Source organism: Gouania willdenowi, chromosome 24 (assembly GCF_900634775.1).
Source record: "Gouania willdenowi chromosome 24, fGouWil2.1, whole genome shotgun sequence".
NCBI lineage: Eukaryota > Metazoa > Chordata > Actinopteri > Blenniiformes > Gobiesocidae > Gouania > Gouania willdenowi.
Window position 1 is genome coordinate 20,969,507 of NC_041066.1, and position 20,493 is coordinate 20,989,999.

The following is a 20,493-nucleotide window of genomic DNA, read 5'->3' on the forward strand; positions in this document are numbered from 1 at the left end:
TAAGGACTTCTCGTCTTGTCTGCGTATAAATGTAGAAGTAGGAACTGAACTCTGTCAGACTCCGCCTCCATAGGTGGCGCTATATATATTCGTCTGTTTTTTCCGTCACTTTTCCGCCATCACGGAAAATCGGAGGCCCTAAGCTACTATTATTAATTACAGTTCGTCAGTTTTCTGAAGCTGCATCTAAACACACTGACTTACTGGGTTGGTTTCAGCTTCACATAAACAAAGCCACTTAGCAGCCAAATGTAATCCAGCTCCTGGGTTGGCCCTGACCTTTGGTTGGGACAGCTGGCTGGACTAAACTGGAAAAAAGAAAACCTACTTGCATTACTTTTAACAAGATAGTTACTATGGCAACCACACTAAACCTCCACCTTTCTTTTGGTACTAATTCCAAGAAGTTCATTTTGTCTAATACTGTATTTTTAAATAATGTGTTCAGGTTTCATTTATTCAGACAACTTTTGTCGGAAATTTATTTTGATGTCCTGACATTTTTTGAGTGCCAACTCTCAGTCTTCCTCACAGGCATCTACTGACAGTAGTCAAAACAGGTCAGGAGATCAAAGTACATTTTCTGAAAAAAGTTGTCTGAATAATCGAAACGTTAACATATTTATTTTGGTACATTATCCAAGGCACTTATTGGACAACGTGATAGAAGGATAATAGAATAACAACTTCAAACGTTTATTCTGTTTTTAGACAAAGAGCTTCTTGTACACAGATCAGATAGTAGAGCCCAGAGCTCACAGTAAACATGGTGATGCTGCTTTTAGTTGTTATGCTGCAAAGAAGTGGAACAAACTGCCAGCGGAGCTGAAGTCAGCATCCAATGTGAACATTTTTAAATCAAAGTTAAAGGCACTTTTTTTCTCTACTGCATATGATTGAGAGAGAGACTTTTTGTCATGTTGTTGATGTAATGATGATTTTACTGATGATTTTAATTGATTTTACTGATGATTTTAAATGTTCTTATTGATTTTAAACAATTGAATGTTTTATCATGTAAAGCACATTGAGTTGCCTTGAGTATGAAATGCGCTATATAAATAAATTTGCCTTGCCTTGCCTTGCCTTACATCCTAAATATATCACTTTCTTTAGGTTATCTAAATATATATATGTATTTTTTTTTTTTCTAAGAAGGAGAAATAAAGCTGGCCATAGATTTAGTTTGGCACTACAAACACACACAAGATGACAACCAAAACAATAAATACCAGTACAAAAATACACAAAATGAGGACAAAATTAACACAACAGAAAAACACAAAATCAGTTAAATAACTCAATAAAAACATAATATTCACAGAACTATACATAAAAGACGAATAAAATAATCAAAACAACAGCTAAATAATATAACTGTATAAAAATAAAACTTGTTCTTGGTGTCACTGTACGGCTACACTGAGCTTGTGTCTGTGTAACAGATTCCCTTTAATGAACCCATGCTGTTCTACATTCATTCCGTGCTACAGTCTGCATTATCCCCAAATAAGGGGATTTTAGCCCGGTTTCTTTTCTCTTTTTCTAACGCTTGTCAAATCTGCCACGCTCTCACTTTTTCTTACAGGAGGAGAGTGGCACATTATCATAGTGGCACATAAATAAGCATTTCTTGCACCCTGAGGCTGCTGTCCTACTTGAGCGGAGGTCATACGCCGGTCATCAGCAGCTGGCAGAACAACGAAACCAAAATGTCAAATACGCAGGTAAGCAATTTGTCATTTAAATTTCATTTAAATAACTGCTGATAAATTTGTTTGTGTGGTTAACAAAACATTTGAAACATGCTGATATTGCACTTAAACTAATTTGATATTGTTAGGCAAGTGTTTAACAACATAATAAGCTTTAAAACTTTGGATTTTAAAACTAATTGGCCCAGTTTTCAAAAAAGAAAAAAATGGAGACCTTGAAAAAGCCTTGAACAGCACAAGATGAAAAGAAACCCAGAGAGGCATCACTTCAGGGGGCTCGCACAAAAAAACTGCAATAACGACAGGCGTTGGTTCTCATCCAGCTCCCTGCCTCTCAGAGGAGCAAGGCATTCATCATCATTATCACGGCTATTCAGCAAGCCTAATTCTCTTTAAAAATCATCTGTCAATTCTCATTTGGCCGCCCTTAAAAGTCTCACAGGCTTTGGATTCTCCTCTGAACTGGATCGAGGGTGAATTATCTCAGAAAATAAGAGGCAGACAGAAGAGTTGGTCGCTAGGGTTTGGAAACTATGGAGTTTCTGTGAGCGCCTCCAAGTCCAATGAGCCATCCAAGCACTAAAAGAGACTTAATTGTAATGCCATGACCAATCGAAGTGAACACCGTCGCAGCAAGAAGTGCCTCTTTTTCTGACTGCAACATGCATATTTAGATTTAGCATCAAAGGTGGAGTAGAATAATAGCTCAAAAGCTAATTAATTCTCACAGCAAAATCTCAAAAATATTAACTACATTTGGAAATATTACGACATTAACGACAGTCCAAAATAATGCATTAAATATTGGCTGATACTAATATAAATCCAATACAATATCAGCATGGATCATACATACTTTAATACTTATTTTGTCGTGTGGAATGTTAAGATAGGTTTGATCAAGTGATATTAATCAAACAGAGAACGGTAATCAGCAACAGTAGGTGTGAGAAAAACTGACCCATTTATTATTAACCAATGGGTTACATACAATTTAGCCTTAAACATAAGATTATTCTACAATTTAATAAAATAAATTACAACAACCAATGGAAACAATATATATTATATCAGAGATATTAGATCTAACAACGACCCGAATCGTTATAATAATAAAAAAAATCAAACTGGTATAATGTAACAAAATGTAAAAATATTTACCAAAAAAATTTAGCAACTTATTTGTTTGTTAATACATTATATATATATATATATATATATATATATATAGTGTTTTCCATAATAGCCGAATAATTGTATTGCTTCAATGCAGAGTGGAGTATCATCAAGATTACTACAGTATAGTAAAATTACATTCATTTTAAGACTTTTTATTGCCATTTGAAATTAAATTTAAGACCAACTTCACAGTAAACATAATTGAGGGAAACAAATGCCGATACTAGTATCGGTAGGAGTCCCGATACGGCACTAAAAGACATGTATCGTATCATCAGCTGATACTTTGCAACTGGGTATCATTATCGGCATCGGGACCAAAAAAAGTGCATCGGAACAACACTAGTGTGTGTATATATGTATATGTATATATAAATGTAACAAATATTTACATTTTGGGCTCAGCACTTTTGTTATGTTATTGACCAGTAATTACATTTCGGTTCTTATTAAATTATTTTATTAAAAAATTTGGGTCGTTGTTACATATCGGGTTCTAACACGGCCGCTATAATAATCAGATACTGTTTTCATTTTTTATTGTTGCTGAAATCAGACCGATATCTGATATTGATCTGGGATTGGAACACCCTTAGCGAGGTGTGCAGCTGTGGTTGGATGCAGCCGTGGTTGGATGCAGCGTGCGGCCGAGGCCTGAGGATACATAACCCCACATCTCCATCCATCAGTGCTCAGCGGGGCACAGATGGTTGACATGGTGCTGCACATTAACATCACTGCTCTGTGGTCAAAGGGTAAAAGTGGAAAAATAACATGGGTGTAAACATGGGAGCGATGCTGAGGGATGAAAGGATAAACAACAGACGGATGTAAGTGATGCAGCTCAGGCTCAACCAACGGAGCATCCAGCCTCATGTTGTGGTGCAGCTCAGGCACAGATTGTTTGATAGACTGAGCTTCAGTGGATCGGCGCGTATGAAAGATAGGATTAAGTTAACGAGGTGATGCATCTGCTCTGTGATTGTGTTTGAATGGAGGATAACGGAGCTATAACAACAGTGGAGGGATTATCCTCAGGGTGGGGGGGTGAAAACAATCAAATCTGGACCAAACACTGAAATCTGTAGGTTAAACTGAACTAGGATTTGTTGCACATGAACTAGGGCTGTGCGATACAGAGCAAAACTCATATCATGGGTTAAATTTGTTGATGAAAAATGCCATACAAGCACATTTATTACCAAACAGCAGCAGAATATGTGACACTTTTGGCTTTGGACAGCACGTGTGAGTGAGTTCTCTAGTGAGGCTTGTTTGTGAGAAGGTGTGGGTTAGAACGCACTCAGTAATTTATCTAACTGAGCTTTTTATGCTGTTCTGAAATGTAACGAAAGCAGTGACTCCTAAAACCCGTTTATTTAAAAAAAAAAAAAAGTTCTAAAATATAGGTAATATAGTTCTTACATTTTGCACTATTATCCTATGTTGGTATTTATTTTTGTGTTCTTACAGTCTCTTTTTTTATTGTGTTGCTGCAACATGTAAATTTCACCTCTGGGGATCAATAAAAGCATTTATTCTGAAATAAAAAATATATTGATTTGATATAGGCAATATCATAATTTTCTAAAACTAACATTTTAATACAAAATAAGCTATGAAATATATAACTAAGAAGAATGGAACACTGTTTAACTGTACTCTATAAATAATATTAAATATTTGTATGATGTGATTGTATAAATAAAAACAAGTTAAAATATAGTTGAAGATACTTCTGTCATTTTCTATATCACCAAAATAGAAAATAGATATATCTTGAATCACGATGTATTGCCCAGCTCTAACATGACCTAATGTGTGTTAAAATAATGTCAACATGACAGATGGCAGCCTAACATCATGTTGGAGCAACACAGAAAACATTGAATTACATACACAGTTTAACTAATTTAGTTAAACATTTAAAGCTTTAACGTTAATTTCTGTTCACACACGACATCACAAAGTGTCTAAATATGACCAACACTGAGCAGCACAATACTGGTGTCAGACTGTTGTTAGTGGCACAGATGGTGCAGCAGACACACTGAACCATGTATTAAACAACAATCCCCTGACCTTTGACCTTTACAGGAACACAGACCCTACATTCAGTGTCTTCAGTTTACAACTACAAGTGAGGAAAAAAATGGAACAAAATCAATAATACCAGGGAGAGAGAGAAATAAAAAGTGAGAGCAACCACAAAGAAGGATTTTAAATGATAATAAATGTAGGTTTTTGGAAATAAATACTGTACATAATAACCATTACAGTTCTAAATCAAATTCACTTTGGATAGTAATATTTTATTATGTCTATACAGAAATGTGTGTATATTCATGTAAATTATATATTTCTATATTTAAATCTTAATAGCAAACCTAATAAAACACAATCCAGTAATGGTATAAATAGCAGAAAAGATTCAAAGAGACCAGAATTCATTTTCTGAGAATATAATTAGCTTCGGCCAAGGAGCTAATATTTTTACCGACGTTTATATATTTATTAATTAGTTATAAGGCTGAATGATTAATTGTATTTGCAATATTATCGTGATATAATAAAACACAATTTTCTAATCGCAAAGGCTACAGGTTTTTTTTCTTTTCTTGTCCTGTTAAGTTCAGAGAGTGTTGAAGACGTGCAGTCCACATGAAACGTGAAGTTAGTTAGATATGTAGAGGTAAAGAGACAGATTTTTTTGCTTTATTGTTGTAATCTGTGCTTTAAAATTTAAATTTTATATTCATTTAAAGTTGTGTTTATTGTGAAACATTGATTTATTGCTTGTGTTCATTAAAAAATACATGACAAAAGGCCCTTGAAAAGATAAATGCATATTAACTCGCAATCGCAATATTGAGGAAAAAATATATAATTTAGATTATTTTCCAAAATTGTTCAGCCATAATTAGTTAATTTGTTTGTTTGTCTGTTACCAGGGTTACGTCACAAGTATTTAACAAATTTTGACAACATTTTAACCAAAGACCTTAGACCTTAGAATATTCCATTACATTTTGGAGGGGATCCAGATCAATATATTACTGATTCTGGATCAGTTTGAAAAATCAAACTCATATTAGCCACGGAACTAATATTTTTACCGACATTTAATTATATGTTAATTTGTTTGTCTGTCTGTTCGCAGGATTACGTCAAAAGCACTTAATGGATTTTGACACATTTTTAACCAAACAGAGACCTTACGTATCGTATCGTATGATAAAATGTGCTTGGGTGGCCTGAAAGGTGCTTTTAAATCAAATGAATTATTATTATTATTATTATTGCCATTAATAATCTATCGATTATAATTTAACGCAAAAGTAGGGAACCATGTTACAGTTCTATGTACAGTTATGTCATTAACAATTATTAAAATATGATTCATATCACGCTCTCCTACATTTTATCATTTAAAAAAAAATACTAAAACCTATATTTTCATTGATTAGGAAGCAATAACAAGGTAACCAATAGATTGTGAAGAAATTAGATGATAGATATTTGTTTTTAGTGTATTTTACAGCTGATTTAGGACCCGTTATCATAAGAGATGCTAACAGAAAGCTAACACAAGAGGAAGGTTGACTTTTATTAGGTTATTTATTACAGGCTCAGTAATTGTGATTAATTGTAATTAAACTTTAGTAACTTAGAAAGTGATTATAATTGACTTTCTTAAGATAAAAATATATTGTAATTTAATTGTAATTGGAAAAAATGCAGGTAGCTGTAATCGTAATTGAAATGTAATTGAACAAGGGTAATTGTAACTGAAAAATGTAATTGAGCCCAACCCTGGCTGCCACTGACTAATGGTTGAGAAAGTGCCTGATTTAATATGCAGCACAGCCCACATTTTAAATGTAAATATTGCCGACGATCAGGTTAATTTAATCGCGGCAACCAAAATCGTGATCATGATTCAAATTCAATTAATTGTGCATCCCTACATAATTGTAATTAGGGCTGGGCGATATATCGAGATTCAAGAAGATATCAAGTTTTCTACCGTAGTTTGGATTTATAGAAAATGACAAAATCACCTATATCGAGATATGTATTTCTTTTTTTTTTTACTTGTCTTTATTTAATTTATACAATCACACAGTACAGATCACATCAAACAAGTATTTAATATTATTTTTACAGTACAGTCAAACCGTGTGATTTACAATTTGTCCATATTTCTGAGAAATCTATTTTATAGCTTATCTTGCATAAAATACTTGTTTTAATTACTTCTCAGAAAAGCATGAAAAGCACAGTTAGATGGATTTCTGTGGCAGGGTGTCCCGATTAGATACTGATATCGGCCCGATATCAGCCAGAAAATTCATATCAGATTTTATCGGACTGCATTTAAAAATCGCCGATATAATATATATTAGTTTTTTGGATTTATTTTTTCATTATCATCTATTTTATTTTTAATAATTTCTATTCAATCATAGAATATTTTATTCTAAAAGGTTAATTATATGTAATCCATTGGTTTATAATAAATGGGTCTGTTTTTTGTTTTTTTAATAATTAAGCCTTTTCTAACGTTCCACACTACAAAATAATAATAAAAGTATGTATGATTTGTGCTGATATCATTTCGGATTGATTTCGGTATCGGCTAACACGCAAGGATGCAAATTCGGTATTGTATCGGAAGTGAAAAAATTGTATCGGGACATCCCTATTTCTGAGTGCGTCCTATCCCAGACCTTCCCTAAACAAGCAGCACTACAGAACTCACTCACACGTGCTGTCTCTTAGAGGAAAAAAAGGCAAAAGTGGCTCATATTTCACAGCTGTTTGTAATAAATGTGACTGTGTGACATTTTGCATCAGCAAATTTAACCCAGAATTGTCTTTCTGGTAAAACTTTATTAAGTTAAAAATATCGAGATTAATATTTTATATAGCCATTTGGAGAAAAAATATTGAGATACAAGTTTTGGTCCATATCACCCAGCTCTAATTGTAATTAATTATCAACTACGCGATTACAATTATAAGCGACCCCATCCCTGGCAGTGTTACTGTACCTCCATGGCGAGGGCGGCTGTCTGTTGGTCGTAGTGGTTCAGGGCGTTGGGCATGAAGGTGGAGTTGTACGGCAGCCCCTGGCACATGCGTAACGTGATTGGCTCACAGCTGAACAGGCTGTGACTTCCTGCGGCCGCGTCCATGGGGATGGCGACGCACGCCGTCAGCATGGACACGGAAAAAACCCACAGGAGATCCATGACTGGTCCTCACGAGGAAGAAGGCAGACGTAGAGGATGGATGGATGGGTTGGATCCTGGACCTTGATAGCGTTTAGCTCAACTGACAATGGAAGGAAAACCACTGTGCTGAGTGGGAGTTTTTTCTGCTCTCCTTAGATCACAAAGAGAGAGGGTCTGCGTCGTCCATCATCGCTGCAGTCGTACGTGGTTGCATCCATCATACGAGCAAATCCACTGAGTCATAAGGTCTCCATCACCTGGAATAAGCAGCGTCCTTTACCACCAAAATGTGCTTTTTCTTTCCACCCTTTCCCAACTCAGCAAAGATGACCTCTGATGGATTATTAGATGTTACACCTGAAATCAGGACAAAAACAAACAATTAACAATGATTATGTTAATATCAAATTAGTCATTGGCCTGTAATAATAGAAATAAATAGGATTTATTCACAATATTATATAACAAATTACAGATCTGCACTAATAATTTAAATATTAGATTAAACAATATTGTGCATTATATAAAACAAATTCAACACTTGGATGAAATAAAGAAAGAAAATCAGCTTTATGTCACATTATTCATCCATTTACCCTCTATCATGTAAACACTTTATTGCTGTGAGTAATCTCTACATTAATTTTTTTCTTATTCCTTAAAAACAAGATTGCACGCATAAAAATATGCATGAATTAAAAAAAACAAACACACACAACAATTATTATTATTATTATTATAACTATAATATTACTACTAATTATCCATCCCTTTTCTCACCCACTTTCTCCTTGTCATGGTCGCATTATTACAACAATACTTAATTATTATGATTCTTATTACCAATAATTAACCAGAAAATTATTATAATGGTATATTTATCCTACTGAATATGGTTTAGGTTAGTTAAGCTATACAATCCCCACATTTAGCTTTTATTATAATTAAACAATATTTCATATTTATAAGCTTTTTTTTTTCTTTTCCCACACTTCAATAATGTATTGATTGAGAATTAAAACCTACAACAGATAAAGCTAAAGAGAAAATGACTAATTTATGGTAAGGAGACATAAAAGCACTGCTTAAAATGGCTTTTTAGCTGTTTTTACATAAGAAGCTTAATTAACTGTTAACATAATGAACACACACAACGATTATATATAGAAAATTAGCTAAAATTAAACCAAAAACCAATTATTAACAACAGAACCGTTTCTCTTATAATTTTCCTTTATATGTATGATATAAGTACATTACTAGTGTTTTCTGAAGCCAAATGCAATGTTTATTTTTTATTTTATTTTTAGTTGTGTGTGTGTGTGTGAAGGAGAGAACAGACACACCCAAAGAGCAGCTTTTCTCTCCATTCACTCACATTAATAATATAATATAATACAATATCACCTGTCGTTAATTTAACCTTAATTTACCAAAGCTGTGTTCACTATGTGTTAATTACTAATGTGATATTACAGCAGTCGTTAGCCTACCTGATCCGTACAGGACTCCACCTTGGTCTGAATACAGAAATAACATTAAATTAGTTAAACGTACGCAGACGAAGGTTATAAACCTTTTGGTGTCCGTAGTTGTTTTAGTGTCTTAATGTTTTAAACGGAGACTAAAGATAACGGTCGGTTATCTTGTCTTCATCGTTCCCGGTGGATACCGAGGCGGAGCGCTCCGTGCGTGTGTTGGAGCACACCGCGCAGCGCCGAGCCGGGCGGTCACCGAGAGGTGCTCGTTGATGACAAAGACCCCGCCTTTGAATGTGAGACAAAGTATTTAAAGTCAACTTTACCTGAGCGAAGCAGGGACAGGGTCACACGTAGGGACGAGGTGTTCCTCCGCTATCCGAGGTCTAACAATGAGTGAGTGACCGAACCCCTCCGCCCGATGCTGCACCGTCTGCTCCAACACTGACAGGCAAGCTAGCCGTGCTACCAAAACAGCTTCCGGGATGGGCTTTCAAAGTAAAAGCCTACAAAGGAAAAGGGGTTATTTAGTCGTTTCCAAATTGCAGAGGTGGCAAAAGTACTCTATAGTCTTCAGTACACAAGTAAAAGTATAGATACTTGAATAAAAAATGACTCTGGTAAAAGTATTGAAGTTGCTCCCTTACTTGAGTAAAAGTAAAAAAGTACATGCTACTAGACGTACTTAAGTAAAAAGTAAAACAAATGTCCCTTAGCAGTCATCATAATAAATACAATGTGCAAATAAAATGTGTCAAGAAAGAAAAAAAACCGAGAGCAACTTTGAATTTAACATTTTTTAGAACTTGTAGAAAAATTTAGCACTCGTAGATAGAATTTGTAAATAAAAGGTTGCCAAAAAAAAATAAATATTCAAGTAAAGTACAGATACCAGAAAAAACTACTTAAGTACAGCAACAAAGTATTTGTACTTTGTTACTTGTTGTCACCTCTGCCAAATAGTAATAGCTTGGATTTATATAGCGCTTTTTTTTTTTCAAGGAGACAGAAACCATTACTCACATCACTCATACCAACTGTGGTGATGAGCTACATTCTAGCCACAGCTGCCCATGAGGCATACTGACAGAAGCGTGGATGCCATTTCACCTCTACGGCCCCTTTGACCACCAGAAACATTCTCATAGCCTGGCGATTAGCCACACCCACTTCCTTAATTACTTTTCGTAAGAAAGTGCGTAAAGTAATAGCGCTGTTTCTGCTCAAATTAGATGCTCTGAAAACAGTGGTTCTCAAAGTTCCCCCTTTCTCTTATTTCTGAATCCTAGTACCCGCTTTGTCCCACTGCAACACTTAGAAAACTATTTCAAAACAATTCTAGAGCATAATGATGGAGTGAACGAGTGACAACACACATTTTAAATGATCTTATTTTGTAAATAAGTGGAATTTTTGTTTAACTAGATTTATATTTCACAACGTGACAGTATATGAATACAATGGTTTAGTATTGTTTGTTGTTTTGATTTTAAAAATAAATAAATAAATAAAAATAATAATTTCAGGTGACCCCACATGGGGTGCCGATCCCAAGGTTGAAAAACACTGATTTAGTGGCTCCTGAATAGATTTATTTCTATAGTTTTTATCATTTCCGGCCATCTCATGCCTGGGGTGGGACCAAGACTGACACTTTATTTGTCAGTCTTGGTCAAATAAGACTGCTCTAAAGGGCCATATTTGGTCCACGGGCCTTGACTTTACCACATGCTTTTGTGGGTACCTATAGGTGTTTTTCAATGTACACCTTCAAGTTGGTTTGCACATTTATTAAGCATTTTGTTGTGTATCATATTAAATAATGATAGGTATCAGTATATCAAATAAACTACATTTGTAAACTCTTATTGTGAAACCTTTGATGCGTTGTTTCCGGTGACGCCCTGCTGCACGTGTAACTTGATGCGGTCTGTCTTTCTGTCCTCTGTGCGTGGTTGATCATCCGTGCACGAGCGCGCTTTTGAATGAAAGCTTCAGTGACTGTTGTTGGAGAACAAAATATTAGATGTAAAGCTGCAGCCTGAGGCGGTTTGATGGATAAATATTACACAGCCTTCACTGTTACTGTTGGAATATTGTGTAATAAAAACGCAATAAAACATCTATTTACCATCAGGAAACTTAAAATGTTTTTTTAAATCTTCAAATGGAAATAACATCATTATTATGATACAAAATTATGTCAAATATTCCCAATCATTAATCAGAAAATAAACCCATTTTAGTTTGTTTTTTTCTGATTGGGAGAATGTTTAACATTAATGTGGACTGGTATAAGGTTTACTGGGATAATATCGCAGACTCATGTTTTAATATAAAATTATATGTTTCTGATTCTCTGTTTTTTTTTTTTTTTTTTATTGGTTTGTGTTTTGGTGTCACATTTAATAATCATCTTGTGTGCGTGTGTTTATTTTTATTTTTAGTAATTTTGTGTATTTTGCATATTGTTCTGTACTTTTGTAACATTCGTATGTATTTTGTTGTCCATCTGTATGTTTTGAGTTATTTTTGTATAATTTTGCTGTCATTTAGTATATTTTTCTGTACTTTTGTAGTCGTATGGGAGTTATGGGAGTAATTTTGTGTATTTTTTTTTTGTGTATTTTTGTTGGGATTTAGTGCATTTTTCTGTGATTTTGTAATAAATATTTTTTTGTCATTTTGTGTATTTTTGCTGTTTTTTGTGCTTTTAGAGACAGTTGTGTGTATTTCTTGAGTCATTTGGTATATTTTTCAGTTATTTCTGTGTTTATTTGTTGCCGTCTTGTGTGCAAAACGTGTGTCTTTGTGAAATTTTCTGTGATTTTGCAACCGTGATGTGTGTTATTGGAGTAATTTAGTCTATTTTTGTTGTTATTTAAATTTTTTAATGTTTTTTTGTGATCATTTTTGCAGTTGTTTTTGTATTATAGGTCAGTGCATACAACATCTTCGAGATCCCTGTGTGGTTTTTACTTTCCCTCTCTTTTTGACAGATTAGCTGACTAAATAAGCTCCAATAGTCCATAACTATGTATTAAATGTATTGTCTGCTATTCTTTGCTGTTGAGATGTCCAACCCAGCTCTGCTGCTCCTCCCTCCTGCACATGACATGCTGTCTCAGCCAGTTTAGTGTAAGGAGACCAGTGCACTCACTGTAGCCATGGAGACCAGTAAACTATGCAGGGAAGTGGGAAGAAGAAGAAGAAGAAGAGTTTGGAGAACAGAAACACAGACAGGAGTGGGTTCTTATTTCTAAACAGCTGCTGAGAATAAAAGGTGAGTTAAATATCAGTAAATATCAATAAATATAAAACTAGAATGAGAGTTCAGAACATTCAAAAAGTAGATGCATCTATGTGACAGAGTTTCTTGCCGTATCTTCTTGAAATCAGTGTTTTATTCTCTTGTGTTATAACACATTAACCTTTTTTCCATCGACCTCAAGATGCCCCAAGCACCACGACCTCCCCCCGAAAGCATGAAAATGCAAACCAAACTGAGTTCCTGGACCCCTCTCAACCACCTGGTGTCCAACAACAAGGTTCCAACGTTCTAAAACTGTCGTACTTTATCCTTACTGACCCACAACATAAGACCAAAAATGTGTCATTGTGTATATTTTTCAGTTATTTCCGTGTTTAATTGTTGTCGTCATGTGTTTTGCGAGTAAATTTGTGTATTTTTATGGTCCCCTTGTGCATTTTGTAGGTTTTTTTTTAAAGTTGTGTATTTCTACTTTTGGTTTGTGTATTTTTCAGTCAGTTTTTGTGTTTTTGGAGTCATTTTGTATAGATTTTAGTTATTTCTGTGTTTATTTGTTGGTGCCTTGTGTGTTTTTAGAGTAAATTTGTGTATTTTTGTCGTTCTTTTGTGCATTTTTCTATGATTTTGTATGTATTTGTGTATTTTTGCTTTTGGTTTATGTGTTTTTAGGGTCATTTTGTGCATTTCTTTGTTGTTTTGTGTTTTTAAAATCAGTTATGTGTATTTTTGGAGGTATTTTGTATATTTTTTCAGTAATTTTTGTGTTAATTTGTTGTCATATGTTGTATGTTCTGAGAGTGAATTTGCTTATTTTTGTTGTTCCTTTGTATATTAGCTGTCATTTAGTGTATTGTTATGTCAATTTTGTGCGTTTTTGGCCACAATTTGCCCATGTCTGTCATATGACTAACACTACAGAGGCAGATGAGACTCAAACCAAGGCTGGTAATTGCCTGTAACAGAGATTGTATATTTTAGGACCCAATGACCTCCATGGGCTTAAATTGAAAAATCTATTTTGAATAATTACTTTATAAAATGTGTGTTTTCTTTTAATAGTGTTTTGTAATATCTCCCATTTTATTTCCTCCCACCATTCTTTAGGTTTTTAAAGAGAGGCGGAGTCTTCTTGCAAAGTGGGTGAGTTCAAGTGTTTGATGTTATTTATGGTGTTAAAATATGTTTTACTCAATTCACAAACAAGCTCAATGTGATCTGAAAATACAAAACATCATTCAAAAACTAATGCATTTTGTTTTGCAAATAAGAAACGTACCTATCAAACAAATACAGCCTGTTTTAAACATACAAATGAAGATGTCTTAAGTTACAGAACCATAGGGATGGGACAATAAATTGAGTTTACAATATGCAATAACAAAGTGATACAACATTTTTGGAAAGGAAAAAAGATTAAAAAAAATTGCAGCTGGAAAAATAACCATGCTTTTTTTGAGGTTGTGGCATGATTGTCACTGCATAGATGTTGCAGTGATGGTTCTGTGTTACACTGTGAGACTGAAGCCGTGGACTTCACTGTGCAGGTTCTAACAGATGAAATCTGTGCGTGTCCTACAGTTCGACAGGTGGTCGGACACCCAGAGGAAGACGGTGCTGCAGGACTTGGTTCAGAGCAGCTCCGTGGAGCAGCTGCGCTTCCTGAGCCTCAGTGTGAGCACGCATCTCCCTGTGCAGTCTGCAGACTTCAGCCGTGTGCTGCCCAGAGTCCTCAGTCTCTACATCTTCTCCTTCCTGGACCCACGCAGCCTGTGCCGCTGTGCCCAGGTGGTCATTTACACACTCTGACATCACAGTGGGCAAACAAACAAACAACAAACATGTTTACCCAACAAAACCCACACCTGTAGGTGAGCTGGAGTTGGAGGAACATGGTGGAGCTGGACCACCTTTGGATGCCAAAGTGCCTGAAGTTGGGCTGGTGCATCAGTTTCTGTCCTTCTCCATTTGAGCAGAGTGTGTGGAAGAGACACTACATTCAGACAGTCCAGGAGATGAGACTCAACATGATGAAGGTCAGGAAAAAACATATCAACACGTATCAGCTAGAGGTGTGCATTGGCATGAATATGACAATACGATACAATTCCCAATTTGCATGTCATGAGACATGATTTCCCGATATATCCCGATACTAAACAATATGATATACATCACGATATATTGCAATATATCCCGATTCGAAACAATACAATCTACATCATGATATATCGCAACATATCTCAATACTAAACAATATGATATACATCACAATATATCACGATATGTCCGGATAGTAAACAATACAATATACATCATAACACATCACAATGTATCCCGATACTAAACAATATGGTGCACATCACGATATATTGCAAAATATTCCAATACTAAACAATGTGATATACATCACAATATATCTCAATACTAAACAATGTGATATACATCACGATATATACCAATACTAAACAATGTGATATACATCACAATATATCTCAATACTAAACAATGTGATATACATCACGATATATACCAATACTAAACAATGTGATATACATCATGATATATACCAATACTAAACAATGTGATATACATCATGATATATACCAATACTAAACAATGCGATATACATCACGATATATACCAATACTAAACAATGTGATATACATCACAATATATCCCAATACTAAACAATGTGATATACATCACAATTTATCGCAATAACTCAAGCTCTTCTCCCAGACTGCTTCCTCTCAGGGACAGTTAACCGTGTCAGCAGATACAGGATTCACCTGCAGGTCCTCGACCGTTGAAGGTCGTCCAGCTTCTGCGGCCGAGCCGCTGAATTTGAGCTCAGGATCAGGATCAGGATCAGGATTAAAGAAGGAGTTCAGAGAGAGACAGACAGCAGCACCGCCACCATGGAGAAACTCAGACAAACATCCTAAAGACATCATACGATACAACTACCTGAACAACCTGGACCCCATGGAGGAGGCTCTCAGAGCGTAAGAGCTCATAGTTACCATGGTTACCTGGATGCTAATAGTCTTAAAGGGATCCTCCACTGTTTTTACAAATGTGACCTAAAACCTTTGAAATGTACATATTGGAATATACTGTATATGCCTAACAAAATGCATTATTATGCACCAAAATATTTTTATTAACTTTAAAAAAGGGACTAGTTAACAGTTTTAGAACCTGTGTTCCACCATCTTGAAATCATGTGATTGAAGACGTTTCACGGCCACACAGCCTGTAAACATTCCATTGTTTGAATGAGGCATTCAGCCTGTTTTTTAGGTCATTTTAGGCAGTTTTTTTGGTTAAAATGCCAACCTGTGCTGCTTTTAGTTGCTCTAAATAATCACAGACTGTTGAAGACGCACAAACCCTGAGGATAAAAGTCCTTTTGGATGAGAGTCCTTCAACGGTCTGTGATTATTCTCTACTTTCAGCCATCAGAGCGTCATTCGTGCACTGTTTAAGGGAGAGTAAAGGACTCTTAGGAGAGCTCTTCTTCTCTGCTTCATTGTCTACTACCAAACCGCAGAGTTGGAACTATCGCCCCCAGCGGTCATAGAATATTTTTCGGGTCACAACTGTTTTTATCCTCTTTCCGTAAACAAAGGAGGTTTACATCAACATCTTTAACTTTTCCTGATTATTTAGAGCAACCAAAAGCAGCAAAAGTTGTCATTTTGACTGAAAAAGCTGCTAAATGATCTAAAAAAAAAAACAGGCTGAATCCTTCACTCCACAATAGGGCGTTTAAAGGCAGTGGGGCCATGTGAGGTCATCAATCACGTGATGTCAAGATGGCGAACACCGGTTCTAAAATGGTTAAGTAGTCCCATTTTTAAAAGTTAATAAACTAATATGGTGCAAAAACATGCGTTTTCTTAGGCATAGATCTGCATTTCAAAGGTTTTAGGCATCATTTGTAAAAATGGTGACGATTCCTTAAACTTCTGTCACAAACCTGGGTTGTTTTCCAACGTTCATCCATCTTTTCACTTCCTCTCCAGACGAACCCGAGGCAGAAGCTCCATCAGCACCTCAGCGCTCGGCGACAACCACAGAAGAAGAACCGTATCTGAGACCAATTACAAACTGAGGAAAGCCAAATCGCTGGTGAGCTCGGCTCTATTCACCAGTTCATCCATCCTCACCTACTGTAACGTGACCTGCTTGTCTGAATCTAAAGAGATATTAAATGTGGTAAAACTCCCTGGAGACGGAGCAGCCAGCAGGCGTCATGCATTATGGAGCAACGTTTGCCAGGAAAATCCATGTTAATGATGAGCTGCTGCAGCACGGAGACGGTGGGGGGTAAATTATGTTGGAGTTTTGGGAAAGAGTGGAGGGGAAGGTCAAACAGAGGTCACCAAGAATTTGGACATTTAGGGCAAGATGAAACCAGTGGTAATTTTGATTTAGTTTTAGTCATAATCTTTTGACTAAAATGCAACTAAATTTAGTTATCACGACCATTCCAGTTATAGTCTAGTTTTAGTAAAGCAGTGGTTCTCAACCTTTACAGCCCCCAACCACCAAAATAAAGGTTCCAGACACCGGGGACCCCCACTGTAGCTCAAGGTGGTTGAACACAGACATGAACATTGAAGAACAGTCATGTGGAGACAGGGTCATCTATAAGGGGGAATAAAGGGGAGAGATTTTTGGGGCCCATCCATGAAGTCAGCAAAATGATGGTCCATTGTTCTATGAATCTGTGATAACCACATTTATTTATTTATTTATTTATCTGAATAATATACACTGTTATCCAAGAAATGTATTACTTGCTCCATAGTATATAGTCATCTTAAAGATGTAAATCCTTTAATCAGAAATAAAATGAGTTAAAAGTGACCAAAAATGTTGGAAAAGATGTAATGGGATTTTAAAAACCACACAAATTCGTTAAAAGTTGAAAATTAGAGTGGCCAAAAATAGACAGAAAAAAAAAAGTTCAAAGTGTCAATATTGTCCTAAAAGTGGCAAGAAAAAAGTAGGAACAATTATGAACATGAAAAATCATGAATGTGGTTAAAAAAATATATAGTGAAAAGAGGTTAAAAGTGACAAAAATGGGTCAACATATGTATTGTGCAACATTGGAAAAGTGGTGGAGAGGGTTTAAAAGTGCTGAAAATGTCATGAAAGTGGAAAAAAAGGCCTTGTATTTTGATGGAGAAGTGGCAGAAATGGGAGTAATATAGCAAAATTGCATTAAAAAGAGCAAAAATAAGGCAAGAAAAAGTGATGAAAATAGGTTAGAATATGGCAAGTTTTATGTAGTTGCAGGAAAAGGGTAAAAATAACCATTTATCAACTTGAAATGGGATTTTATTAAGGCTTAAAGTGGTTTTGATTGGATAATTTCCAATAAAGAAGAAGAAGAACCAACCATAGACCCAACAATTTTGCTTTTGTAAACATGGCTGACATCTTCATTCGTTTCTTGACAAATCCGGTCAACGTGGGTCAGCAAAGCCACCTGGTGAACACCTGATACACAGTGTCACAGAGACAAAGTCACAGCAGAACAGAGCAAATGTTTAGTTTTGGTAGTTTTAATATAAAGTGCTGCCCATCAGTGACTGAGGTGAGAACATTTCTGCTTCTCCTGTCCTGCCTGGAGCCATTTCTACTCCATAAATCCTCACCTTTGGAACTAAATGTTTATTCTATAGAAGCCAAAGACAAATGATCAAATAATCCACTGTTTTTTTTATCATTGTTTCTTTAATTTTTTGCAAAAAAAACTGCCTAATAATAAGCTTCACATAGGCGTTTTACTGGCAAATGTTGTTTTTTTTTGTTTTTTTTTTTTAACGGTACAGCCTCAGGGCAGCACTTTATATTAAAACTACCAAAACTAAACATTTGCTCTGTTCTGCTGTGACTTTGTCTCTGTGACACTGTGTATCAGGTGTTCACCAGGTGACTTTGCTGACCCACGTTGACCGGATTTGTCAAGAAACGAATGAAGATGTCAGCCATGTTTACAAAAGCAAAATTGTTGGGTCTATGGTACATGACTCGAACTCCAAAAAATAACTTGTATTTTTAAAAGAACAACAAATGAATTCATATTTATTTTGTGCTCCCCCTGTCCCCGCCACACACCCCGCAAACTCAACGTATACATCTCAGGCGACCCCGTTTTATTCCTAAGTGAACCCACATGGTGTCACGAGCCCAAGGTTGAAAAATCCTGGTCTAGTTATTGTTATTTAAAATAACATTTGAACATTTTCAACAAAATAATGAACACTGGAGAAAGCAGAGAAAACTATAAGACTTTCAATCTTATTTCTTATTTATGTAAATCTAATCAATGTTTGCTTTAGATGTTCCTCAGCTCCAAGTGCAGACCCTCTCCTCCTCCTCCTCCTCCTCCGCCCTCGTCCTGCCTTCATCACTCCTCCATCAGCAGTGAGACTCCAAACATGTTCCTGCTCCACCTGGCCCGACTGAACGCTGGGCTCCGTCCACCCCCGGTGAGGACGCCTGTTCCCTGCCTGAGTGTTGAGGCCCTCAGGGCGTCCCAGCGCTCCCACAGGAGCCCTCCCAGTAAGTCATATATACAGTATAGACTCTTCTTCTGGGCTGAGAATGATGCAAGGGCACAGCAAGAAGAATGAATCAGGTTAAAAACCACTCACACAAAGGTTCAATCTATTCAAAGTTCTTTAACCCTCATGTTATCTATTAAAAAAAAAAAAAAAAAAAAAAATAGTTCACTTTATTTTTCTTGCTTCATATTTCATGACGTTTCCCTAATTTGATGGGTACAGTCAATTAAAGCATAACATTTTTATGACGATATTTTTTCAATGTGCAGAACACTTATTGCACACATTGGTGTTCCTCTGGGGTCAATTTGACCCCAAGCTCCTTTATGTTGCTTTGTTTTACTTTATATAAAAGAAAAATCCAGATTATTTGTGACGCCATGAAGCACAAAAGGGGGATTGAAACACAGAATTACATCCATCATTAAAAAAATATGAAAAATTCAAATAAAAGACTTTTTTTTTTTTTTTTTTAATGAAATAATTGATTTAATAGTTTGGGAATAAAAGAAACCTTAAGTTATTATGTGATTTTATTATTGCAGGTGTGCCACTGTTTGATCTCTGGCCCAGAACGTGTCACACTAAAGGAGAACATCATCAGCCCATGAGGATAAGAGCAGAAGGACAACGTGTTGGGAGTGCCTTACTTTAGGACAGAGGTCAAATACAGACCAGTTGGATCTGATGGACTCTGGATTTTAATGTGGGAAAACAAGTCATTTTAACATTAATGTGCCCTAGTTTGCACTTCTACATATAAATGATATATAAAGTATGTAAGACACCAACAATATCCAAGGAATAAGTGACAGATTTCAGCCTCTACAAGAATTTCACTTTAAATTTCCTTGATTTTGTGACCATCTTTTTATTTATGTTGTGAAATAATTTGAGGAAAATTTGCAGGATTTCTTTTTCCTATATTTTTTTTTGATATCTTTCCTCAATTTGAGATAAAAAATCATGTGATATAAGCATGGGAAAACTAGAATTCTAGATTCATGCTGTCATTGAAAAGTTTGGCTA

General features: G+C 35.6%; 2 protein-coding genes across 3 annotated transcripts in view; one reads left to right on the forward strand and one right to left on the reverse strand.

Moving 5' to 3' along the window:
• Window positions 1-10,072, reverse strand: part of fzd3a (frizzled class receptor 3a) — a 28,210-nt gene extending 18,138 nt beyond the window's left edge. For both annotated transcript variants that reach the window (XM_028440027.1, XM_028440026.1), the window contains exons 1-2: window positions 9,936-10,072; window positions 7,949-8,488 (exon numbers count right to left, since the gene is read on the reverse strand). In XM_028440027.1, coding sequence (XP_028295828.1) covers window positions 7,949-8,149 — 201 coding nt within the window. In that variant the 5' untranslated portion in view covers window positions 8,150-8,488; window positions 9,936-10,072. The remainder of the gene's footprint in view (window positions 1-7,948; window positions 8,489-9,935) is intronic.
• Window positions 10,073-13,061: 2,989 nt separating this feature from the next.
• On the forward strand, window positions 13,062-20,137 carry fbxo16 (F-box protein 16). The gene is made up of 8 exons (XM_028440010.1): window positions 13,062-13,157; window positions 13,985-14,020; window positions 14,459-14,665; window positions 14,749-14,913; window positions 15,620-15,885; window positions 16,909-17,014; window positions 19,240-19,462; window positions 20,010-20,137. Exons 1-8 carry the CDS (start codon window positions 13,062-13,064, stop codon window positions 20,117-20,119), a joined length of 1,209 nt encoding a protein of 402 aa, XP_028295811.1. The 3' UTR covers window positions 20,120-20,137.
• The last annotated feature ends 356 nt before the right edge of the window (window positions 20,138-20,493 follow it).